A 27,960-nucleotide genomic window follows, 5' to 3' on the forward strand; every position below is an offset into this window, starting at 1 on the left:
TATTATATGGCAATTTTTGGTCAACATAATTATTACAAATTTTGACCAAATACAGTTTTCATAAAACATTGCTAACACATGACTTAAATAAAATCTTGAAATTAGGGGTAGCAAATAAAGACAAGACGACTAAGAAGCATTTTCCACCATTTACTCTTGTTATCAAAAATAGTTCAACTCTTCTTGCAAAACAAAAACAAAATAGTACATACTGGACACATACATCACATTTTTCTTCCTATGGCTTTAGCCCCCCACCCCACCAAAAGAGACAAAAAAAAAAAAAACAAAACAAAACAAAAAAAAAACCCCAACAACAAACAACAACAACAACAGAAACAACTCTACCTGACCACATTCACAGAAAATGACACCAGGGTACACTACAAAACAGAAGGAGGTGTCATCTGCTCTGTGTCCAAAGGTTTTCCCTCGTTTCTTGAACTAGGTGAGTAACCATCATTGTACATGCTGTGTGCCAAATCAAAACATATCTTCAATGTTATGTCAGATCTCACTTGAGATGGTGGACGTAGTAGAAATTGGAAAATTTCTAGCAGTATTTTTCTTTACATGTGCTGTCAAAACAGCAACTCTTCTTTTCTTTTAAATCAGTAGGGCATTTCTTTACAATCTAGTCAGTCCTTGTTTTTGTTTGTGCTGTGCTCTTTGAAGCAACTGACTAGATTTCCCTTCAACAGAATGTTTGTGATTCATCTGTCTCCCCAGCAGAATAGGAAAGGGAAGAGGTGGATTTAAACTGAAACATATTTTGTGCTTTACATGCAAAAGAGCATTCTAAAGAAGATTCCCCTATTTTCAAACCTACCTAAAAAATACACAGGCTTCATATAAAGGCGGTTTTTAAAGTTTCTATAAAGAAGCCTTCATAACCAAATAGCACCTTTTTAACTAAGAGCCATATTCAAAATAATGTATGTTGCAAGAAACTGTTACAAAAACCAAAAAAATGAAGAAGTGGCCTATGGCAGTAATATAACGTATAATAAATCTGGACAAGTCATAGGGCATTATTCCAAAATTATTTTAAACAAATCCCAATTTCTAAATGAACTATTGGTTCATATATTTATTTTGTCACCTAGTAGAATCTAAATTTGATTGCCTTCAGAATAAAATGGCTCTTCTCCACTTCCTTATGTAGCCAATTAGAACATTGCTCAAAGTGAAGGAAGAACTTTATATATTTTTTTAAAACCAGAAATTAATCAGACTTAACTAATACAGGGGCTCAACTTAGAAGAGCTTACAGCATTAACAGCTTAATGTTTGAAATCTAGCTGACAATTTCAGTTCTTTTACTTAGACAGATTTCTTAAAAGCATTTCTAGTGAGGGGCAAATTTTCTTTCATAATACTGATTTAAGAACTGCTACTTACACCACGTAGCCAATTTTCATGATCAGAAATGGTATGTCAGCACATAGGTTGGGCTGGATACATCAGCTTTTCAACAGGAGAAATCGATGGCTTTTTGGAAGCAACACAACCTCCCTCCCTCCCCTCCCCCCACCAAAAAAAACCAAGCTAATGGCTACTTTTCCACATAAAATTAGCACAATCTTGATGGACTGACTAGATACCACTTCCTTACATTTAATCAGAAACTTTGATTACGCACAAAGCATGACCAGAAACAATGAGGTTAATGTTATTTTCCTTGCCAAAGATCATTTTGTATAAATCAGTTGCATCAGCTTTTGTTCTCAAACTATGAGGTTCTGTAAGAACTAAGGACATATAGTTGTAGGGTTACTCCTCCATTATCTGCAAACTATTTCCCCGACACTAACACATATAACTTAGCAATGAAAACACTTGATACAAGTGATCTATATGCAGGAGCTCCGGCAAGTTAAACCAACAGAACCATAGCTGCCTTAAAACTGTAGCTATTTCCCCAACAGAGCAGGGTGAGAAGATAGACTGACTTAACAGTCATATCTCATGTCTATAGCTTCATCCAAACTTTTATCATCATGTGTACTGGCAGCTAAAAATGTAGTTACTGGTGACCCTGTTACATTAATTACACTGGTGCTTGTGCTGGCATTGCGCACAGCAATGCTGGTCACATTAATGCCCAAAGTAAGCCTGGTCTGCTCCAAGGCCTTTTCTGGCACTGCAAATGCCTCCAGCTTCTTCTCACCATTGGCCATATATGAGTTTTGGCAGCCACGACATATACAGTCTAAGCAGGCTTTGCGGTTAGAGTAGCAAGGGCAGCGTTGGCCTCGGCAGGTAAGAACACTTGGATTTTGAGTAGCACGCCCACACTTACACCCTTTCTTCTCTTGTGGCTTTTTGTACACAGTCTTGGTAGGACTTCCTGGCATAACATTATTGCTAGGAATCTTTTCCTTTGTTGCTTTATCTTTTGTTTTCAGAAGACCTGGTTTGGCTTTAGGGTGGGATTTTTTGGGTCCATGTTCCAAATTCTTTTTCATGCTTTTATTAGATAAAAGTACAGTTTTGCTGATTTTGGGAGTAGTGCCTCCATTAGGAACAGTGGCTATCGGCTGAAGAGAGATTTTGCTCTCTCGTTTCACTGTTACAGGAGCTGATGCCCCCAGTGTTGGGCCCCGGATGATGCTAGAAATTGGAAGAGGCTGAACTTTTTCACTATCACTTTCTGACCGTGATCGTTTTCTATTTAACTTTGCCACCTTGGGTGTTGCTGCTGTACATGATATCCCATGAGGTGATGGATTGGTGGACATGAAAACATGGCTAAGAGGCTGGGAAGGGAGCTGCATAAAAGGTCCATTGGATACACTAGCTTCCAAGTTAGGCTGCAAATTAGAACAAACCACCTCTGTGTTGGAAACAGTTTCTAAGCTCCGGAGTACTTCCTCAACACTAAGTAATAAAGAGTCACCAGGTTTTATATCTTCACTGAAACTGCAGATATTGATGCCTGCTGGACACAAGTCAGGAGAAACTGAGTCGCAGACAGGTGGCAAGCTATTAGAAATATCTTCAGTTTTTATGTCAACTCCAGTGTTACAAACATCAATTGTATTTGAATGTTCGGGTGAAGGAATATTTATACCAAACTTATCTATTGAAAGCCCATTGCAAGTGGGCAATCCATTAATAACAGAACTGCTGATATCAATATTGAGTGTGCTTTCGGGTACTGGGGATAAACTAGCTTGAGGGTCATTAATAGGTTCTGAGGTTGAAGGTAAAGGGGAATGTGTCAAACACAAAGCAAAGGATGAATCCGAGGGTTTTTCCATCTCCTCACAAAGCAAAGATCCATCTTTGAGCAACGCCAAAATATCAGCAGAACAATCGACTGCTTCTATTATGTCCCGTGCCAATGTAGTTTGTGTTATATATTCACATAGTTTTTTGTAGCAGTTTACTAAGATGCTTAATTGCTTATTCTCCTCAAACTGTTCATAGTCCTTGCACCAGCTACATGATGGCTTCATCATCATTTTCTTGCCTTTACAAGTTTTGCAGACATAGTGTTGACATGTCGAGTTGGTGGGAGCAATAGGATCTTGCAGCAAATTTCCTAAGAGAAAAAAGGGAAGGAGGAAGACTTTAGTATAACAAAATCTGAATTTATATGAGCTGGACATGAGCTTGAATTAAAGTTGAGTTTCCATTTACCTTGTCACAACTAAGATCACTTAAAGTTTACCAGACCAGGTTATAGTTAGAAAAAGAAATCTACTAGGAAACCAAACAATATTGAACTGGGAAATTTCTGAAATCAAAATAAAATGTATCAATAAGAAAATAAAAATTTTTAATGCCCACTGTCTATGTTACTGCCAACTTCCCCATGCCTTTATATGAAAACCAGGATCTTTCTTGCTTATGTGACTGTACTATATAACCCAAATTTTTGCCCCTTCTATACCCAAGGACTTACTGAGGTAAAAGATAAAAGACAACTCCCTAAACACAAGCTGGAAGTAGGTGAAATAGCTGAATTAATGTAACTTTAAGGAATCTACTGTGAATTCTCTCTACAGAGAAAAACTGCAAAATTAATTTCTCTCTATCCCTAGCATCACTGGCGGCAGCAAGCAAGAAGGAGGATGCCATCAACACTCTGAATCTAAGTGTCTGAAATGAATAAAGAGGCAACTTTACATTATCTTAAAACTATTTCACACTATGTAGCCAGAGACTTACTTAATCCACCAAAAGGAGTCAGGACAAACTTTCCTTAAGCGTGTGATGAGAATTTTTGTTGCTTTTCCAACAGAAAGAACTCAAATAATATTCTGAGAATTGTCATTATTACTGAAATATGTAAAAAATCTAACAAGCAGACTACTCTTTGAAGACATTTATTTGGATTTTTAAATTCTTGTGTTGCTGCTTTATTTTTTTATTTAGTTTTTTTTTAGTGAGGCAATTGGGGTTAAGTGACTTGCCCAGGGTCACACAGCTGTTAAGTGTCTGAGATCAGATTTGAACTCAGGTACTCCTGACTCCAGGGCCGGTGCCCTATCTACTGCGCCACGTAGCTGCCCTGTGTTGCTGCTTTAGAAAATTATTTTCTTCACCTTTTCAGGGTAAAAATTGTAAAAGGCTTGGAGTGTCTACCTCCTCCTGCATTTTCATAACATGGTTCATAACAGAATATGATTTGACATGGTATGACATGGTATGAATTACCAGTTACCAGAATGAACTAGACTGCTATTGACATGGAGAGAATTAACAATGTGTATTCAAACATAAAATCATATTCTATCAGTATAATTAAGAAATGTATATACTATGCAAACCAAAGCTATGCACACAAATTTACAGGTTATTTTTATATTATCTATCATTCTGGATGAGTTGTGTTTCAAAGGAGGAAGGGAAAAGATAAGAACAAAAAGGGAAAAAGGAACTCTATTTTAAAAGATGAGTTAATAAATTTTATACCAATGCCTGTCCATCTTAGAATGAAAAACCAAGGACTATAGTCTCAATTTTATTCACCCAATAACAATAAAAAACTAAAGAGTTAAAAGTAGTATTATTAAAGGGAACTGGTCAAATTTTTCAGACTGTGGTCAAGAACCAACTATGATTATAATACGGATACAGAAAGTACAATAACTTGCCAACTTAAAAGTTACAAATTACAGTGACCCATACATGTACCCTACTCATAGCAACCTGTCTTGAGATAACTGCCCTTTAATTCGCACTTAAATTAGTCCTTGGGTGTGGAAGAAGCAAAAAGATGGCTCATAGTACATATATAAAGAATTTAGTCGCATAACCAAGAAAGATCCTGGTTTTCAAAAAAGGCATGAGGAAATTGCCAGTAGTATATACATAGTTGGTATTTTTCCTCCAACCTTCTCCATTTAACAAGATAGCACATCCTGGAGTCAGGACCAAAGAGACAGAGTGCAAGCATGCCCCAGACTATATTCTCATTATATCTTTTGTTCAGTTTTCCATTAACAAATTACAATTAGGTAATCCTAAACTAGCACAGTAATTCCTTTAGGTTGAACAGATAATAAATAAGTCAGGCAAGTGATCAAGGGCCTAGAAATGTTATATTTGTTTAACAAGAATGCAGGATCCCAAAAGTGGTTTTCACTAAGTACAAAGTTATAAAAAGTCAAATAAATGGCTCTAAAGTAATTACACATAACAATTATGTATATAAATAGTATTTAATATACCTTTTAAAAAATCGATCTTGCGAGTGCAATATAAATTTTCTCTGATATATACAAATATATACAAAAACATGTGCATGTTTGTGTGTATATGTTTTAATGTCCAATGTTGTACATTTAATGCCAATTTTCTGCTCAGAAACCTTCCCTATCTTCCTTCCCACTGCCTTAACAAATAAAAATACCTAATGCCACACTACATCTGGCATTCAAGGCCTGTCACAATCTGACTACCTTTGTAGCTTTAACTCACATTATTCTCCTTCATATATTCTAGGCTCCATGTAAACATGTTTTCCTGAATCTGTCCCTCAAATCACTCCCTATACATCAAATGGTCATCCCCTGCCATCTCTTCTCCCTCTTTTCTTTACTTTCTTATTCCTATCTACATCTGTTGCTATCTTCCTTTATCCTTCAAAGATCCAGCTCAAGGGCTACGGCTTCCATGCAGTGTTCTCTGGTATATTACTGAAGTATCAATTCTCATTAATGACTCCTAAATCTTGGCATCTAATTCTGCCCTTAAAAAATTTCCTCTCGGGGTAACTAGGTGGTACAGTGGATAAAGCATTGGCCCTAGATTCAAGAGGACCTGAGTTCAAATCCAGTCTCAGACACTTGACACTTACTAGCTGTGTGACCCTGGACAAGTCACTTAACCCTCACTGCCCCGCAAAAAGCGGGGAAAAAAGCTGAAAGGGATCTTGAAGGTTAGCAGTTCTTGTAGGAAACCAGGGATTCCCAAGTTACGGAGGTGGGAAAATGAAAGGGGAAAAAAAACTTTCCTCTCACATCCTGGCTTCATGCCAACTTTACGAGACAAGCAGTGTATGTGTTTTGGGGGGGGGGGGGGTTGGGCACACAGCTCCAGCCTACAACACACATGGAATGCCAATACAACAATATGCTCTCCTTTCTCCATGGAGTAGAGGGCTCTACAAGACAATTTAAGGTAGCGTTTGGGGGACTGTTTTCAAAAAAGGAACCACTTTCCACTTTCTGGGTAATGGGAAATTGGACTGGGAACAAAATTCTAGTCAACTAAAAATTTGTCTTACCCCTCCATCTCCCTTTCTTTTATCATTCTCCCAGCATTACCACCTCCCTGTATCCAACCATAGGCAGCAAGGGGCACAATGGATAGATTGCCAGTCCTGGAGTCAGGAAGACCTGAGTTCAAATTTGGTCTCAGACACTTACTAGCTAGCTATGTGATCCTGGGCAAGTCACTTAACCCTGTTTGCCTCGGTTTCCTCATCTGTAAAGTGAGCTGGAGAAGGAAATGGCAAAAAAGAAAACTCCAAAAAGGGTCACAAAGAGTCAGACACAACTGAACAAGTTCTAACTATATATATATATATATATATATATATATATATATATAGAGAGAGAGAGAGAGAGAGAGAGAGAGAGAGAGAGAGAGAGAGAGAGAGAGAGAGAGAGAGATAGATAGATATCTGGAGCAGATATAGATCTGCTCCAGATCTCCACACCCAGGAAAGTTGCTAACGCACCAAAATGCCTTTTTGCTGTTAATGATAATTACACTACTTCACACTAAAGTGTGACTGACATCTACAATTCACTCTCCCAGGCACATTTGTTTTAAAAGATCACTTCTAATATGTAGAACAAAATTTTTCACTTCATTAGCAAACAATATTATACTATATATAATTGCATTTTGACTTAAGTTCTTCAACTATACTATGAAGTTCTTGAAAACAGGGATGTCTTATGTTTTTTTTTATTTTTGGAGGCACCCAGATATGTAACTGACTGACAGAAGGGCAGAATGATATAAGAGAAAAACACTGGACTGGTATTAGAAGACATTAGTCTTGTTTTGCCACTTTAGCAAGATCATCTTAGACAAATCACCTAAAATGTCTCCAAGCTTCAGCCCAGTTATTTTTCATTTATAAAATAGGAATATGTATACTACTTACTGACTCTAGTAAGGCGGGGATCAAATGAAATATTGTCCATAAGTTGTTTTATAACCATAAAGTATTACTTCAAAATTACTAAGAACACAACATAAATCAATTTCATAATTCTAAGTATTAAAATCTGTTTTACATTTTGTTTTGGATGAATCTAGTGCCCAATAATCTTTTACGCAGTGCATTTATAATGAAAATAACAGTTATATGATATTTTCCCCAACTACTTTAAATTGTGGTGCTTAATTCTGATTCCAAGACTTTTAAAAATAGAATCTTTACCCAGTAATCAACTTCATTAGGAATGTACCTTGAAAGTGCAAAAACCCCAAATAAAAATTACTTGTTTAAATATTTCATATCAGAATTGTATGCAGTTACAAAATAAAGCCAAATTATCTAAATGTATAACAAGAATGTGATTAAATAAATTGTGCTATAAATCATAATAGAGTACTATAATGTAATTAAAACAGACAAGTATGAGAAATACAAGGAAATCTGGAAAGGCATTTATTATGTAATACAAAGCACAAAGCAGAACCAAAAGAATAAAATATATATTTTCTACAACCACATAAAGAGGAAAAGAATGATAGTAATAATGTTGCCCCAAAAAAGAGGCTCACTGAAGCATTATTTTAAATGCACAGAAGAAAACAGAAGAATTTTGAAAGGAACACAAGTAGGACAGATTTGAAAGTAATAATAATCACAAAGATATGAAAGTATGTTGAATTTATTATATACATCCATATATACTTTAGGATGGGTTTGAGGGGCAATGGGGGTTAACTTGCCCAGGGTCACACAGCTAGTAAGTGTCAAGTGTCTGAGGCCACATTTGAACTCAGGTCCTCCTGAATCCAGAACTGGTGCTTTATCCACTTCGCCACCTAACTGCCCCATATATACTTTAAAGAAAGTAATATTAGAAATTTGTGGTTTCACATGTAACTTTCTATTCTACTCTGCATATAAAAGTGTTTGTTTTGAGGTTTGTTAATTTCAGATTTTTAAAAGAAAAAAATTTAAGCTGTTTGTTATTTTTAGACTGATTTCTTTAATAATAACAAATTGCAGCAGGCTTGAGAGAATCAAAAAATTATAGTTACATGCTTCCAAAACATGCTTCCTGAAGATAGGACGATGAGCGTGACAGACTTGTGCAAACAAATTAGCTTTTACAACTTCAGTTCCTGGGTCTAAAAAATGTTCCTTGATGCTTTAATACTAACTAATTATAGCAAATGGCTTAATCATTTAAATTACAAATTTTCTTCATTTCTAGTTTTAAATTTTGATCATATTTAATATTAATTGAATTGAGGAGAAAGGGGGAACGAGAATGGACAAAATTTTGGTGAAGAATAAGAGGGAAATCATTGAAAAATGATTATATTTTATGTAGTTAGTTACTGAACAAATTCAGTTTGTCCTTTTATTGAATGTTTAATTTTTAATAAAACATTTCACTAAAAAAAGGGAGGGGGGAAGGAATCAACTTACCAAAAACAAGTGAAAATTTAGAAGAGGTGATAGAAAGCCTCTCCTGAAGAATGACTTCAATATAATACACAGACCCTGGAGTTCCCCTAGTCCCTTTCTTCTGTGCTTCACTATCATAGCTACTAACTACAAAGACGTACGTCACTGTACCCCTTCACCTAGCAGCTCTGGCAATGAAGAACAGAGAAACAAATAGGACCTCCAAGCACTGTCGTGTTAAAGTAAGAAAGGAATATAAAATTTTAAGTAATAATTTTGAAAATCAGAATATGAGAAGGAATATGCAAAAATGTTTTGTGAATATTATGCCAACAGGAAAAAAGGTATAAAATGGAGAAGCTTTTTTTACAAGGGAAGCTGGAAGAAAAGATTATATAAAGTAAAGCAAAATAAAATCAAAACACGTAAAAATAGAGCAGAATATATCATTTCTACCAAATAGAAAGAATTCTAAAGTTACACAAAATTTATACCCAATCTCAGGAAATTAGGACCTAAAGGACACTCCTATTGTACCCAAACAAAACGGTCTTTGCTGTTAAAATTCCATCTTTCTCCAACAGGTGGTGTGGTTTTTTATATATTAAACTTCCCTCACCATCTAATTTTACATTCCTAATCTCCAAAACAAGTTTTACTATTTAAAATGCATGCTTAAGGAAAAACCTAGTTTTTACCTTTAAAATATGTGTATATATGATTAATAATTTACCCACTGACCAATTTCCATAAACTTCCTTGCTTTGTTGCGTTACCTCAATTTTCTCTATAGTGAATATAAAACCTTCCTCTGAGAGACTCCGTTTGCTATTTACATGTACTATTTCTACACTGATCTTAAGGAGATTTGCATTTTTCATACACACCCTCACCCACCACATTGTCTATTTTCTGGCTCCATATCCAAAAAGACACTGAGGCTGACAATCTATCCCCATTTTAACTCACTTCAGCACTCAAATTTAGGTTAAAACACAAGTGATCTCAGAAATGTTGATGTCGGACCTCTAATCTTAGGTAGTTATCAATAAGCTACTTAATCTTTGATAACGTTTTTCATATTATGTTATGTTGATTTAGGTTTGGAGTTGGGGGAACCTTTAAAATCCAGATAGCAATGAAGTAAAGCAATCTGAGAGGATTTTCTAATGTCTTAGTTTCAAAAGAAATAAAACTTCTGGGGTGATCAGATCAGCTATTTTTTCCTTTCTTTTTCCAGACTTTAACCTAATTTATTTAAACCATTACCAATCATTAAATCAAGTTACTTCACCAGGTTTAGACAAGGGGAAAACTCCCAAGTATGATGGCTAATTGTCTTTGACACATATAAAGGAGTTGCTACTTCTATACCAAACCCTGCCCCTAGTCCACCGCCTAGAATTGCTGCCAAAAGCTTACTGGAAGCTCATCTCTCCTAAATCAGTGGTTCCCTCAGTGCCCCATCAACCGGCAGTAACTCAGCATTAGCCTTAATCTTCCCAAACACATATATCACAAGGAAGATGGGGTCAGTATCTTAGCAAACTCTTTTTAAGAGGATTTTACAACTTTCTCCTGTGTACTTCTTGCTACGCATTCATTTACAGGGAAGAGAATAAGGAATAGTGTAGAGCATTTACACACTGCCTACTGTGTGTCCAAATACTGCAAAGCACTTTTTGAAAATCACATTTGATCCTCACAACAATCCCGTAAGGTAGGTGCTATTATCCCCATTTTACAATCAAGGAAACTACAGGTTAAGTGATTTCACAGTAGATGCCTGATGCCAGAGTTGAATTCATGTCCCCTCCTTACTTGACACCAGCTACTCTCTGGTAAACCCCAATTTTCATATTATATCCAATATAAAAGGAAGTAAGGGAAATTATATAATCATCTTGGTCTTCATTGACCAGAATCCTTCATTAAGATTTTTATTCTCATACTAAAGAATCCAGAGTTACACAGCAGAGTGAAAATCATCTATAACTGGTCTATCTCTACTAATAATTTTACCTGCTTCCAACAATTACAAAACTTAACTGTAAGGCTACCCCCTATGTTAAAACAGCTAATATGCAAGTAACTGAAAAGTACAACTGCATTTAGCTTTTCCTGTGGGTCCTAAGTAGCATCTGGTCTAGAGAAAAAGAGGCCCTCCCCACAGCACACACCTCAGCAACTGAAATAGTCATTGGAAAGCCAATCCCAACGTGCCTGGGGAAATAAGGAGAAAGGTGGCAGTAAGCTACAGTTTGGGGGCTGGCTGTTTTGTATTGCATAATAACTAGCTTCCTTTCATTCCATTAGAATGCAAGCTCACAGTAAGGATTTTTCAAATTATTTAATTCTTCTTACTTGTACCCCAAGTGCCTAGTCCAAAGGTTGGCAAATATTACTAAAGACTGTGAGCTTCTTGAAAGCAAGAACTACGTTTTGCCTTACTTTGCATCCCAGACAGCCCAGTGTCTGGCACAAAGTAGTTGTTTACTGACTGCTTAATAAATACTTGTTGACTCCTACCTCATACATATGTTGAATGCTTTTAAATTTAAGCCTGTCCTAGAAAGAATATAGGATATTCATCATTCTTAAAGGAGCCTCCACTGGCCATAGTAGTTGATGTTTTAAATCATAAAAAGTGTTCAGTAATGTTCCGGGAAAACATGACAAAGAAAAGTAGAGATGATCATATTCATATAAATATAGCCTCTCTTCCCTTAAAAAAAAAAAAGTACTAAGATCTATCTCTCAGTCTAGTTATTTTCTCTGAAAAAATTAACTTGGGGGCAGCTAGGTGGCGCAGTGGATAAAGCACCGGCCCTGGAGTCAGGAGGACCTGAGTTCAAATCAGGACTCAGACACTTAACACTTACTAGCTGTGTGACCCTGGGAAAGTCACTTAACCCCGATTGCCTCACCCCCCTCCCCCCAAAAAATCTTGAATTTCTGAACAGAGAAAAAAATAATTTGTTGAATTTGAATACAGCAGAGTATTAGAGTATTAGGACCTACCTAGAGTAGGTATCAAGTCTCAGGTGAGTAAATAAGGTCTGTGCTTTTTAAATTATTGGGCAATCTATTTCCCCTGCCTGTCTTCTTTATCACACTAAAATTATTTTACCCTCTTCCTACATACAGCAACCAAATTATTCTTCCCAAAACAGTAAGTATTTTGTACATGTCACTCTCCTGCTCAAAAGTTTTCAATAGCTACTTCAAACTCCTTAGCTTAGTATTCAAAGGGTAGAGGGAAAGGGAGTGTACAGATTTTCCCACAATATTTTCCACGATAACATGAAAATTAGAAAAATGTTTTTAAATTTCCCCCAATGTTTTTTACTAAAATAATTCATGAAAGAGAACAAAGTAGATGTCCATTGACTGTGGAATAGCTAAAGAAAATAATTGTAATGGAATGTTACTGTACCCTAAGAAACAATGGATACGAAGAATTCAGAGAAGTACAGGAAGACGAATATATGCTGAGTAGATCTACAAGCAGCAGCAAGAAACCTATATACTCAGTGACATAAATGATAGAAAAAAACTTAAAAAGCTAAACTGAATACTGACTGTGTAATTATGATAAACAAACCTGGCCTAAAACAACAAGAGGAAAAGTGCATGTTCCTCCCTTCTCGAAAGGGAAGAGACTACAAGCTTGGAATATCAAATATCTTTTGTCAGATTTGGCTGATGTGCTAGATAATGTTGCTGAACTATATATTCTTTTTTTTGTTCTATTATTAAAGGATGGCTCATTAGGTAGGAACAGAGTAAAGGGATTTATTAGTAAAGAAGGTTACATAAAAACAAAAGACTAAGATGGAGGAAAAAACATAAGCAATAGCAAACTATTTTTTCCAGCATAAATCAGGAATAAGATAAGTTAAAAGTCTTAAATCAGGGGCAGCTAGGTAGGTGGCACAGTGAATAAAGCACCAGCCCTGGATTCAGAAGGACCTGAGTTCAAATCTAGCCTCAGACACTTGACATTTACTAGCTGTGTGACCCTGGGCAAGTCACTTAACCCTCACTGTCCCACCACATCTTCCAAAAAAAGTCTTAAATTAGAGAAGAAAGAAGCCTAGATTTTATATTAATGAGAAGTAGTAATCTGGCTCCTGGCACCTTGGGGTGAATGGGACAGTGTTAACCGAAAAAAGAAATAATCAACTCCTAGTTGGTTTCCATTTTTTCCTCCAAGGGGAATAATCTTCAGAGAATGAAAAGTACAGAATAAACAGTTAAAAGGGGACTGAAACTTCAAGACATGAGAATGTGGGGCTGCCTGAAAAGAGAAAAACCACCTAGCTCCCACATACCTCCAGCAAAACCTGAAAGTCACACCAGATCAAATAATGATTGAGGAATCCAATAAGAAACCACAGTTAAATGACTTCTTTTGCCACAAAATTACTACTCAAAAAGTCAATTAATACAAAAAAAAATATTATAGATTTTTAAATTCCCCCAAAAGGAGACTAACTTCATTTTTTTTAATGAATTTTCCACAAGGACTAAATGAAAACCTAAAACAGGAAAGAGATGGGGGAAAAAAAAAGAAATACTACAACCATTCAAGAATGGGAAGGAAAATAAATAGCTCAGAAAGAGAAAGTGGTACATCTTACCCAAATAACAAATTCCTTAAAAACTAATTAAAGACCAAAAAGAAATCAATAACTCTCTTGAGACTTGAATATTAGAACAGAATTTTTAAAAATTTGAAAAAAATAGAAAAGCCATAAGAAGAAAGTCTCTATATGCACAAAAATATATAATAGCAGCACTTTTTGTGATAGCAAAGAATTGGAAACCCATCATATGGGGGATGACTAAACAATTTGTGATATATTAATTTAATGGAATATTACTGTATTCAAAGAAATGTGTGTGATAAATACAGAAAAGCATGGAGATATCTATATGAATGAATTGAAAGTGAAGCAAGCAGAGTCAAGAAAACAATATGCAATGACTACAACAATGTAAATGGAAAGAACTACACAAAAATCCAAACGTGAATGAATTATTCATTTATAATCATTTATAAAAAGTTATAAATGTCAAGCAGGACTTGAAGAGCTATGAGAGGACATCCCAAATCCATCCCTTTGTGGAAGTGGAAAGTCCACAAGGTGTTATACATTGCATTTTTAAAATTTTTTTCAATATATTATTCGATGTTTTTCCTTCTAAAAAAATCTATTTGTTACATAGAATGATTCTCTGGGAAGAGAGCCTGGGATAACTATGATGATGAAATAAACAGAAAACATCAATTAAAACTTACTTTTAATAATTTTTTAGAAGAATAAGAAAAATACCTGATATCAAAAACAACTAACTTGGAAAACAAGTCAAGAGGTAATTTAAAAATCACTGAGCTCCATGAAAACCATTGATTTTAGGTGTGGGAAATTCAGTTTCATATACTGTATTTCAAGAAATCATACATTTAAATTGTCCAGATAAGTATTAGGGGGGTAAATGGAAAAAGGAAAAATCCATTGGGGGGGGGGAACCTCCAAAAAGGAACAAGTCTCAGTAATGTCATAGCCAAAATCCAAAGCTTTCATGTCAAAAATATACTGCATATATCCAAAAGAAGAATTCAAATACCAAGAAACCAGTCAGCATTACAAAAGACCTAGCACCTTCTACTATAAACAAGAGATCTTAGAATACAATAATCCAAAAAGGAAGAGAGACCAATCAAGACAATCAATAATAACTTATCTTGCAAAGCAGAGTATGAGTATAATACAAAAGGCAAAAAAAAAAAAAAAAAAGAACTTTTCATGGAAAGGAGTACTTCCAAACATTTCTGATGAAAAGACCAGAGCTGAGTAAGAATTCTGAAATGCAAACACTAAAGTCAAAGAGAAACCTAGAAAGGTAAATTTATTTGAGCAATTTAAAAAACTATAAAGATAAGTTATTTCTAACATTCTAATGGGGAAGAAGAAAAAAGTATCTCTTCAAAATCTTAAAGTCTTCTAAAGGCACTGAAAGAAAAAGGAAAACAGGATTTGGGGATGGACTAGTTCTGTTCTGAAGCTTTGAAGAGTGGAGAGAAGCATAAGTAAACAGAATATACTAGTGTCGAAAGGAGAAAAGGGGGTAGAACTTGCTACTTATCATAACTGAGGTACAAGAGTATACAAATTCAGAAGGAGCAGGGGAAGCCAGCATCAAATGAACCACACTCTTATCTGATAGGAGAAAGGACAGTTAAATACACACTCTGAAGAGGGAGGGGCATACCAGGAAGGAAATAGCTGGAGAAAACAAATTTCCTGGTCCCGAATGGGGGAAGAGATATAGGAAGAGGGATGAGACTGGAATCTAAGGGAATATCTATCAACTAGGAAATGGACAGACAAATTGTGGTATACAGAAATAAAATATATTACTGCAGCAAAAGAAAAATGACAGAAGATATGATTTCAGAGAATCCTGGTTAATGTGAATTGATACAGAATAAAGTCAGCAGAACCAGAAGAACAATTTTACAAGTCCAATAATGTTGTAAAAGAAACAATTTTTGAAAAAACTTAACTTTGATCACTGTTAAAATCAATTATGTCCCCAAAAAACCTAGAATAAAGCCTATTACCCATCTCCTAACAGAGAAATGATGGGCTCAAGGCACAGAAAGAAACATATATATTTGGACATGGTCATGAGTAGGTTCATTTTGTTTCAAGGGTGTGGTTCCCCCCCCCCTGCATCTTTAAAGGGGTTGGAGAGGATGAAGGTGTGGGTAGCAATAATGATAAACCCAAAAAAGGGTCCACTGAAACTTTTTTTTATAAATTTCAAGAAGAAAAGGCAATTCAGATGAAAAGGCAAATATGGAATTTATTATATGCGTTTTTAAAAGCCAACAGTATGAAACAAAAATTCACAGTTCTGTATAGATGTAAATGCTCCTTTTTGGTGTTAAAATTCAAATAAAAAATATTTTCAGTGAAAAAAAATAAAGAAACCTAAGATAAAAGATGTCACAGGCATGCAACTGTGCTCAATCAGCTCTAGTTATCAGGCCCTGAAAGACTAAAATCAACAGTGTTAAAACTAATTTACATATCTGACTACTGCTTACTGTCCATGATCTCTGAAAAATCCCATGAAACAGGAAAGGTACAAAAGGAAGAGATACCCATAGTGGATTTTAGCACTAGATCTTGAATCAGAGGGCCAGGGTTTAGAAAAATTATGGAATCTCAGAGGTAGCAGGGACCTCAACAAGGGTGTTTAAGTCAGACCCAGGCTGATAAAGGATTTTCTACATTTCTCAAGGAGGTTAATCAGACTATCCATTTTTCTTTTGAAAAACTACTACCTGGTAAGGAAGCACACTGCTTTAGAGTAACTATAAGATATTTCCTTACATCAAGCCTAAATCTACATTTTTTGAATGTCCATACACTGCTCCTGATTCTGTCCTCTGAGGGAGGCGGTATATTAGTCTAATCCCTCTTCCCCGAGATAGGTTTCAGTTATTTGCCAATAACCATCATATCTCCTCATATACCCTTTCCTTTCCTCCTCTTTATATAATTATTCCAGTGTCGTCCTAGATAACCCTCAATTTAATAAAGTCCTTCCTAAAATACCTAGAACTGAAGATAATACTCCATATGTGATATGACAAGAGAAGGCAAAATAGAGGACAAACACCTCCCTTGTTTTCATTGACTTTTTAAAGTTACCTACATTTTGATTCTTCTAAGATGCTGTTCCATGACAGCCTAACTATACCTCTATCTCCAGGGAGTGATTTAGTGTTTAACTTACAATATAAAAACCAAATTTTTCTTTCTCCAATCCAAGGCCTAGACCAATAACATCTACAAATAACTGAAAAGGAATAATATATAAGTTACAAATAAACTTAAATCAGAGTTTACTAACTATAGCTCCCTCCCCAGAATATTTTTAAATACAAAGTAAAACACTTAGGACTACAAAGGAAACTAATTATACTAAAAAGGCTATCAAAATATTTTCAAACAAGTTCACAAACCTTAGATTAAAAAATCTCTGATAAATTAATATACCTTACCAATTTTCCATAGAATGCAAAAGCATACGAAATATGTCCTCCTGCATAACTTTAAAAATTTATCACTCATATACATTCAATGAGGAACACAGTCCAAATGACTCTAGCTCTATTCAGAATTCCTTTTGTATTACTATTATATTAATAACAACAAAGCTTGCCCTATCAAAAACCAAACACTGCAATTATTCTATATTACAAAAAATTCAAATGACAATTTAAGATTTTGGAGAAATATGAAAATCAGAAACATGATCCAAGCTCTTGTAACAGCAATATATTTGTCTTGAATTACTAAAAATGATGCACTTTTACAACATTTAAATGACAAAGACCATCATACCCATCTGCCTGATAAGCATTCTTTGAGTGTCTTTTACTGAGAGAATATAAAAGAAGTTTGTTATTGTTGCATCAAGCTCAACTCTTTGTGACTCAGGGTTTTCGTGGCAAAGATAGTGGAGTGGTATACCATTTCCTTCTCCAACTCATTTTACAGATGAGGAAACTAAGGCAAACAGGGTCACAGAGCTAGTAAGTGCCAGATTTGAACGCAAAGATGAATCTTCCTAATTCCAGGCCCAGAACTCTACCCACTGAACCCACCTAGCTACCCTATGTAAAAGAATAATATAATCTACATACAAGGAAGAATTAAGGTGCTTTGCTTCATTAATTCTTTCTTGTATATTTATAAATATGAGGACAGAAGGAATCAGTGATATTGGAAACCACCTTTTTTTTTTTTTTTTAAACAGAAAAATTGACAAAGAAGAGATCAGGGTCAGCATGTAAAATGGGAATTTCAGACAGAATGGGTACTCTTATACTTAAGTGTTTTGCTTTACCAAAAGATAAAGAACATCAAAGCATCATGAGAGATCACAATGGATATCCATTTATAATTGCAACACAGCACACTGAATTTGTTTCTTTAAAAGTAGCATCACGGGCAGCTAGGTGGCACTGTGGATAGAGCACCAGCCCTGGATTCAGGATGACCTGAGTTCAAATCCAGCCTCAGACATTTGACACTTATTAGCTGTGTGCCCCTGGGCAAGTCACTTAACCCCAATTGCCTAACCCCCCCCAAAAAAAAAAGCATCATCAAGTTACACATTCACATAAAAAAAGACATCTAGAATTTGTATAAAAGGCATAATCTGCTCAATGTTGTCTATAAGGAACAGCAACACAATCATAAACACACAAACCATAATGAATTTCAAAAGTAATTATATTTTCCAATTTTACTTTTAAAAAAACCGAACATCTCCCCAAAAATTTATACTGTAGATCTCAAAATAACAAGCATAAAAAGAATATTGTAATTGAAGATGCCTTGAGTTAATCTGTGAAAATTTCTGAAGATTCCAAATTCTATTTTTTTAAAAACACCCTTTTTGTCAGACATTCCTTTACAAATGATCCAGATAAAACCCACTATTTCCGATAATTTTAGTATATCATCTACAGTACAAAAAGTAAAAGATTTTATTAAGAAGGAAAAACTATATAAGCAAAATGCAGCTACTAATCTCTTAAGAATTAAAGGCAGAAATGTCATTTTCCCTAGGAAAGGAAGAATTTAGTGGCTTCTTTGCTTGTAGGATTCTTCTTAATGACTTTTGATCTAAAAGAGGGTGGTGAATACAGTTCCTGTCCTAAATGAACTGAAAATGGGACACCCATTTATTTATTTTTTAAAAAACAATAAGGGATAACACTACTATTATATCTGACTGGATTACGAAGTTGGGAGATGTCTGAAAGATACTGTAAAATGCTGGAGAGCTACTCTAGGTGTTTGATTCAGGAACACTCTGAGATTCTGCCAATAAAAAGCTTTTGCAACATGATGCCAAGACCTTTTACACAACACACCCTCAAATTCCTTACCTGATTCAAATTCCTCAACCTGCTGCTGCACATGAAAGAAACATTAAGATTTTGGAAATACCTACCCCCAAACATAAACAAAGTGCAAAATGATGTATCTAAGCAAGTGGTCAGTTTTCACAAATTCATAACCACAACTAAAACTGAAAAAGCAGAGGCAGAAACTGCTGATGGTGAGAGATTAAAAAAATTACAACTTATGTTACATATTCAATGATTTTGACGGATTTTCTTCTACTTAGTTCACATTACTGAAAATAAACTGTCTACATTTAACATTGTGGCAAGCACTAACTGCAGAAAGCATAAGAATTCTGGGTAAATGTCTTAAAACTAAACAGTTTGTTCCATTTTTAACAAAAATTTAACATATTTGAAAATACACTATAGGACAAAATGAGGGAAAAAAATAACTAGAATCTAAGATGCCTCAGAAAACTGGGGAGTGACTGAACAAATTTTTGTATATGAATGTAATAGAATATTAAAGCACTGTAGGAAATCACTATTGATTAGAGAAATGCAAATTAAAACAACTGAGGTACCACCCTCACCTATCAGATTGGCTAATATGACAAAAAAGGAAAATGATAAATGTAGATGTGGGAAAATTGAAACACTAACACATTGTTGGTGGAGTTGTGAACTAAACCAACCATTCTGGTGAACAATTTGGAACTCTGCCTAAAGGGCTATAAAACTGTGCATACCATTTGACCCAGCAATACCACTACTAGGTCTGCATCCGAGAGAGATCATTAAAAAAAGGACCCACGTGTACAAAAATATTTATAGCAGCACTTTTTATGGTGGCAAAGAACTGGAAAATGAGGGGATACCCATCAATTGGGGAATGGCTGTGGTATATGAATGTGATGGAATACTACTGTGCTATAAAAAATGATGAGCAGGCAGAATTCAGAAAAACCTGGACTTACATGAACTGATGCGGAATGAAGTAAACAGAACCAGAAGAACACTGTACACAGTAACAGCAACAGCAACACTGTACAATGATCAACTGTGAAAGACCTAGCTCTTCTCAGCAATGCTGCGTTCTAAGAACTGATCCAAAATTTATAGTATAAGCCATTTCCCAAAACGATCAAAGGATCAAAGACTATGAACAGGCAATTTCAAAGGAAGAAATCCAAACTAACAATGGTCATATAAAAAAATGCCATAATTAGAGAAATGCACATTAAAGCAATTCTGAGGTTCCATCTTATACCCCTGAGTTCAGCAAAGTTGACTAAAAAGGAAAATGATAAACGTTCAACGGGCTTCAGGAAAATAGGTAAATTAATGCAGATCAATGAAGTAGTCCTATCATACTGGAAAGCAATTTGACACTATGTCCAAAGTTCCTAAACTGAGCATATCCTTTGACAGTGATAACACTCTAGGCCTACACTCCAAAAAGGTCAAAGAAAGAGAAAAAGGATCCTAATGTACAAAAAAATACTAATAGTTGCTCTTTTTGTAGAGGTAAAAAAATTAAATAAGAGGGTGCCCGTCAATTTGAGAATGGCTGAACATATAATGTTACAGGAATATAATAGAACATCGTAATACTGTAAGAAATGACAAAAGAGATGGCTTCAAATGCAAAAACTAGTGAGTAGAAATGGAATATTAATCTATCTAATAACATTGTGTGAAAGTCTTAAGAGCTCTGATTAACCATATTCCAGAGTATGGATGATTAAATATAATACCCACCCTCCTGAAAAGAGACATAATGGACTCAAGATATAAAATACGTTTTGACATGGAGATTGAGGTAATCTGTTTTTTCTGACTATGCACACTTTTTACAAGGATTCACTATGAACAAGTCATGCCAAAATAAGCCCTTGGCCTTTGAGGTTAGATCAGGAGATCAAAGTCCTGTGGATACTGGATAACTTGATTTATACAAGTTATTTACCCAAGTTTCTCATATAATTGTGAACAAGATGGCAAAGAGAGTTGAATGATATAGCACCTAAATTACAATACCCTAGAAGTATTGATTAATGAAAGAATTTCAACTCAGAAGGCTTTTGAGTGGTGTTATCACAGAGTTCCAAATTAATTAATTAAATATAATCCTAAAAAAAAAATTTTTTTTTTAAATAAATTTCGGGGGCAGCTAGGTGGCAAAGAGGATGGAGCACCGGCCCTGGAGTCAGGAGGACCTGAGTTCAGATACGGCCTCAGACACTTAACACTTACTAGCTGTGTGACCCTGGGCAAGTCACTTAACCCCAATTGCCTCACCAAAAAACAAACCAAAAAAAAAACCCAACATATAAACAAAAAAGAATCTTTAAATTAATTAATTGATTGATTGATTGATTGATTTCAGGTTCCTGGTAGGACAAAAGTGCTTTGTCCTTTTCAATAGAGGGTATACACTCATGTTCATCAAATTTGCAGATGAAGCTTTGAGGACCAGGTATAACAAAATCAAAATTCATCATTACAGATACATTCAAGCACTTTGCAATCTGCCAGCTGCCTTACCCCCTTCCCCTCTACTGAAATTATTCTTCAAAGATTCTATATCCTAATGACCAAATTAAATGGCCTTTTTTTAACCCTCAGTCCTAGACATCTTTTACCTCTCAACAGTATGATACTCCTGCCAAACTCTTTGACATGTTCTCCTTTGGCTACTGACTTACGATACTGGCCTAGTTCTCTCCTCACCTTGCCATTCTATCTCCTGTGGTGACTTGTATTTTTCCTGACTCCTTAATGTAGCTAAGTCCCCCAATACGTCTCTGGTGCTTATTCCTGTTTTCATCTCTCTATATACTCTCCTATTGATTCAACTATTATCTCTGTCCAGATTTCCAGATCTATAATTTAAACCCTGACCTTTCTTAAAATCTAAGAGAAGAGGGCGGCTAGGTGGCACAGTGGATAAAGCACCGGCCTTGGATTCAGGAGTACCTGAGTTCAAATCCGGCCTCAGACACTTAACACTTACTAGCTGTGTGACCCTGGGCAAGTCACTTAACCCCAATTGACTCACTAAAAAAAAAAAAATCTAAGAGAAGAGATCTTGGAAGTTTTCCAAGTTCCAAGTTCTGTCTACAAAACATCTTTCCAAATAACATTCATCTTTGCAAACTCAAATATCCAAGGTGGATAGAAATTAACTTTTTAATAAAATTTACTTACCGTATAACATCACTTTCCCTCTAAGGAACCACCATTCATCCTTTCTCAGGTGTTCTTAAATCTCTGATTCTTCACTCTCCTTCACCTTATATATCAGATGTTTGTTCAGAAGTTCAATTGATTTTATCTTCAAAATATTTCTTAGATGTGTTCCCTCCATTGCATCCCAATTGTCAACACCCTAGTACAGCACCTTATTACAACTTCTAACAAATATTACCAATTCCCTCCACCAATTCATCAAGCTTCATAATTTTCCTTATACAAAAATATGACGTTAGTCTTTTGCTCAAAAACCTTAAGTGTCTCCCAACTCAACACTTACAACTCTTTTGCCCTCCATAATCTCACATCATCCTACCTTTACAATCTTATCCAATGTGCTCTAAATTCCAAACTGGGCTATGATCCATCTACTACATGATATTTGTGATAGTCAGACTATTTACTGTTTTCCTGGAATGTCCTCCCTTCCCTTCTTTCCCAGGTGAACTTCTAGTCACCCTTTAAAGTCAAAACCAGTTCAAATTCAATACCTCCATAAAGTCTTCCATGATTACCCTAACTCCTCAAATCAGTAACTACACCTTTTCCCCTAATGGATCTCACAATACCTTTTTTTTTTTAAACATCTCTCTCATGCACTTATATATTACTTTATTATCAATTATCAACACTGGAGTCTTACCTCACTATTAAGTACTGACTACCTTGAGGTCAGGAATCATCTTATTCAATATTATATTTCCTTCAGCACCGATTACATAATTCTTTGTACAGAGTAGATGCTTGACAGATTTTTTTAAGTGAATTAAAGAATTAATTTAATTAATTAATTAAAGCCAGGAAAATTAAACTGAACAGAAATAAATATGAAGGGAAGCTAGGTGGTGCAGTGGATAAAGCACCAACCCTGGATTCAGGAGGACCCAAGTTCAAATCTGGCCTCAGACACTTGACCCTGGGCAAGAGCAAGTCACTTAACCCTCATCGCCCCACAAAGAATGAATGAAAGAAAGAAACAATGAATGAATGAATATGAAGTTCCGAATTTAGGCTCAAAAAGTAAAACACAAATACAGGGACATCTAGCTCGGAAAAGTTCATGCAACTCAGATGGTCCTGTTTTACGTAACTGTACATGTATAACATATATCTGCCTCAGGGAGAGGGGAGGGGAGTACAGAAGTGATAGAATTTGGAAGGCAAAACTTTAAAAATGTTTATTATTAAAAAATAATTTAAAAGAATGCTTTTAAAAAGTTCATGTAAAAAGAACCAGAAGGTATTAATTTACCATAAACTCAAAATAAGTCAACAATGTCACTGCTAAAAAAATTCATGTCATTTTAAACTGCATTAATACAAGTACAGTGTCCATTTAACCACGACAGGTAACACTCCTACTGTATTCTGCACTAAACCACACCATACCCAGAATATCTTAGATGTAGGGCTCTTCAATATTTTATCTAAGAAAAGGCAGACAGGATGATAATAACCCTGGAAAATATTTATATGAAGTATGGTTGAGATAATCAGAGTTGTTTTATCTAGAAATGAGCAAACTTAGGTACATATGGCAGCTATCTTCAAAATATCTGAAGAGCAAGAAGACAGATTTTACTTTCATATAAACAAGAAATGTTTAATCAATAATGAAACATGCTGCCTGAATTAAGTAGTGAGCTACCCATCATTGGACATATTTAAATAGTAACTATTTTTTTTTTAACATTGGGGGAAAGTTGGATTAAATAACCTCTAAAGGTCCTTTCAATATCTGAGATTCTATGATTCTATAAACTCCTCACAACTAAGTACTGTAGTTCTAAATTCATCCTAGCAATCAATCAATAGCAAGTAAGTGTCTATTATATGCAGAGCACTGTGCTAGTTGATGGTTTGGTTTTTTTTAAATCAAACATATGAGTACAAGAGGAGGGGAGAGAAGAGACCTGGCATGGTGAGAATAATGTGACAAAAAAATGCCACAAGTACACCACGACCACAAGTTACTGGCATCACAGGAGGTCCTATAGCTACAGCTGTTGTCAACCAAAAAATAAAAGCCAAAGTATCAATAAAGTTCCAGAACAATGACACTCTAAAAGAATCAATCTCACAAGCTTTGGATATATTTTCAATCTACCCTTTAGCAATGCATAAATTATATTTTCAGTATTTGGTTTTTCCTGAAAATATGGCAGCTCTTAGAATTGAAATTAGTCAAAAAAAATTAACACCATATTCTGAGTTCTCAATCATAAAAATGCAAAAGGCCAACTGAGAAATAATGCCACAGGAAAATGCCCGGAGCAGCAAAAGACCAACTGAACATTATATTCAATTGCTTCTAGTATGAAAAATATCAGTAGTCCCTGAAACTTATCCCCTAGAAAAATATAATAGCCTAGGTTAAAATGACATTTTTATCCATTTATTAATCATCATAGAATCACAGAGATTAAAATGAAAAGGATTTCTGATGTCATCTAGTATAACATCTTCATTTTAAAGATGAAATTAATGTGCAAGGAGGGTGGCATCCCTGTATCAGATTACTATCCTAAGTGTTAAACCTGACTAGATCTTCATCAAAATTCTACATAATTAAAACGGTAGTACAAGACTGTATTTAAAGTTTAGTTACTGAAATACCAAAAAGGCTTCATTGCATAGGGTGTCCCAAAAGTCTCAGTATAGTTTTTGAGGAAGAAGTGATGAAGACAATAACAAGGGCTCTGCTACTTACTTCCTTTGTGACCTTGAGCAAGTCAATTATCCTGTCATGGCTCTAGTAATAATCATTATTATTTATATAGCAACAACCATTTGCCAGACATTGCCAAGTGCTTTTTAAAAAAAGAATATCAACAACTCATTTGACCCTCACAACAATCAAGCAAGATAGGTATTATTATCTCCATTTTACAGTGGAGGGAAATGAAGCAAACAAATTAAATAATTTGCCCATCATACACAGTTAGTTAAATATCAGAGGCCACATTTGAATTCATGTCTTCCTGTGTCCAGGCCCAGTGCTCTACCCCACCGCCACCTAGTGGCCATTAGGCAGCTACTGTATATTAAAGATACAGTACCATACCTACATATTACTGCAGGTGTTAGACAGAAAATTACTGTACCCATGAGTAAATGAACTTAATTAGGAAACAACAACAACAACAAAAAAAATTTTTTAAAAGGAAACAACCAGGGGGCAGCTAGGTGGCGCAGTGGATAAAGCACTGGCCCTGGATTCAGGACTCCCTGAGTTCAAATCCGGCCTCAGACACTTGACACTTAACTAGCTGTGTGACCCTGAGCAAATCACTTAACTCTCATTGCCCTGCCAAAAAAAAAAAAAAAAAAAGGAAACAACCAAAAAGTATAAGGTAGTAAACGGTATCCTGAATTTTGTTTTCAACACATTCTAAAAGCATTTTATCATAAAAAATTTATTGATAAATTGATGTCTGATAAGCAATTTTCAAACTGAACACCACACAAAAATGACCTTGTGGTAGCCAAAGCATTACAGGTAGCCCAAGATGGTCAGACATTTAATCTTTACTCCCTTCTCTGTGGAGATTCAAGGGTTCCGTATTTCTGTTGTTTTGAGCAGAAAGGAAGGAAAAAAAACATTTTACAATATTTAGGAATAAGTTAGAAGAAAAGAAAAGATAAAAGGTAGTGGTCAGAAAGTAAAAAGATATTTAAACAAGACCTAAGTGGTGAAATGGACAGATCACTTGACCCAACTGTGTGACCTGGGCAATTTGCTTTACCTATTTGTCTCAGTTTCCTCACCTACCTTCCAGGTTGTGAGTTTAAAATGAGAAAATGCTTGTTATGTGTGCAGCAAACCTTAAAGCCCTATATAGATGCTAACAATTATTATTATGCAAAAAATTTAAAGATGACTTATGACAGCAAACTGAGCAACTATTGAAATAAACAGAGAAGGGGCAGAACTAAGATAGCAGAGTAGCAGGAAAAAGAACACACTACACACACTACACACACTACACACACTACACACACACACACACACACACACACACACACACACACACACACACACTCACTCCCCCCCCAAAAAAAACACTCCTCCAAACAGATCTAGAAAATTCCTTTCTTACTGGAAAGTAAAAAAAGAAAAAAAAATTTTAATTATTAGTTCAGATGGCTAGGAAGAACTTAGGGAAAGACTGCACCACAGCAAGAAGTCCCAGATCTATTACGGAAGGACTTAAGGAATAGGTACCATCTGGGAATACTGTTAATCACTACCCACACTTCCAAGTTACAGTTCTGTCACTGTGAACCAGCAGAGTTTTCCAGGTGGCTGATCAGACTTTGCCCTGAATCAGAAAACTCTGGAAGCACTGAAAGCTTTCAGGTACCCAGCCCAAATTATCCCTGAGATCCAGAAATAACACAAAACTCAATACCCCAGGGAAGCAGCAGCAGGACAAACCCAAAAGTCAAGTAGTAGGCTGGAAGGATGAACAAACAATAAAATGATCCCACCATAAAGAGTCATTATGAAGACAGGCGCACACACACATAAGACACAAACCCAGAAGAAAGTGATGTCAAAATATCTACAAGCAATGCCTTAAAGGAAAACACAGCATGGGCACAAATTCAACTAGAATTCCCGGAAGAGATGAAGCAAGAATGTTTAAGTTTAAAAATGTCTCTAGAAATGAAACAAGAAGGGGGAAATGGGAAAAGAAATGAGAGCCATGAAAGAAAGAACTGGAAAGGGAATTAACAGTTTGGCACAAGATTTATAAAACCTTGCCCAAGGAAAATCAGAATGGACCAAATAGAAGTTAATGACTAAACAGAAGAAACTGTAACATCTTCTCAAATCAGACAACTGACCTGAAAAACAGATGAAGGAGAAAGAATGTAAAAATCACTGGACTATCTAAAAGCCATAACCAAAAGAACAGAGGCATCACATTTCAAGAAATCTTAAGAAAATTGCCCAGATCTCTTAAAGCAAAATAAAACCCAGAAAGAATCCAATGATCGTGTCCTCAAAAAAAAAACCCCAAAAACCCTCCAAAATAAAAATTCCTAGGAACATAAGAGTCAAAATCCAGAACTTCCACACACACAAAAAAAATACCCCTTTCCTTCTGCAATCAGAAGAAAAGAATTCAAGTTCCAGAGAGCTAGTCAGAATTACACAAGATTTAGCCGCTTCCACTCTAAAGAGAACAGGAAACATAATATTCCAAAAAGTAAAAGATAAGCTTACAACCAAGAACGTGCCCATAAAAACTGAGTATGTGCCTACAAAAGAGGGGAAAAAATGGAATTGCAATGCAATAGAGGACTTCCAAGCATTCTTGATGAAAAGACCAGAGCTAAGCAGATACTCTGAAATACAAACACAGGAATCAAGAGAAACAGAAAAAGATAAATACAAACAAGCAATATGGAGCAAAACAAGGATGTTTTACATTCTAATATAGGTGTCTAGATTCATTAAGGATAATAGAGGAAGTCTATTAAGACAGGAGACCAGGGAGTACTTTTTATATGTTGATTTTAAAAGAAAGGAAGGGGAACTGGAACTGGCAGGGAAAGGGAGAGGAAAGGCAGGGAAAATTAACTCATGTGATTTGGGGGTTCAAGTAGAACACTATACAAATAAAGAGGAAGGGGGGCA

General features: G+C 35.5%; 1 protein-coding gene across 2 annotated transcripts in view; it reads right to left on the bottom strand.

Annotated features, from left to right (window-relative positions):
* Positions 1 to 134: 134 nt before the first annotated feature.
* The window catches only part of MSL2 (MSL complex subunit 2), a 42,533-nt gene continuing 14,707 nt past the window's right edge, over positions 135 to 27,960 (bottom strand). For both annotated transcript variants that reach the window (XM_043999193.1, XM_043999192.1), the window contains exon 2: positions 135 to 3,547. In XM_043999193.1, coding sequence (XP_043855128.1) covers positions 1,953 to 3,467 — 1,515 coding nt within the window. In that variant the 5' untranslated portion in view covers positions 3,468 to 3,547 and the 3' untranslated portion in view covers positions 135 to 1,952. The remainder of the gene's footprint in view (positions 3,548 to 27,960) is intronic.

The sequence above is a fragment of the Dromiciops gliroides genome, chromosome 3 (assembly GCF_019393635.1).
Source record: "Dromiciops gliroides isolate mDroGli1 chromosome 3, mDroGli1.pri, whole genome shotgun sequence".
Classification (NCBI taxonomy): domain Eukaryota; kingdom Metazoa; phylum Chordata; class Mammalia; order Microbiotheria; family Microbiotheriidae; genus Dromiciops; species Dromiciops gliroides.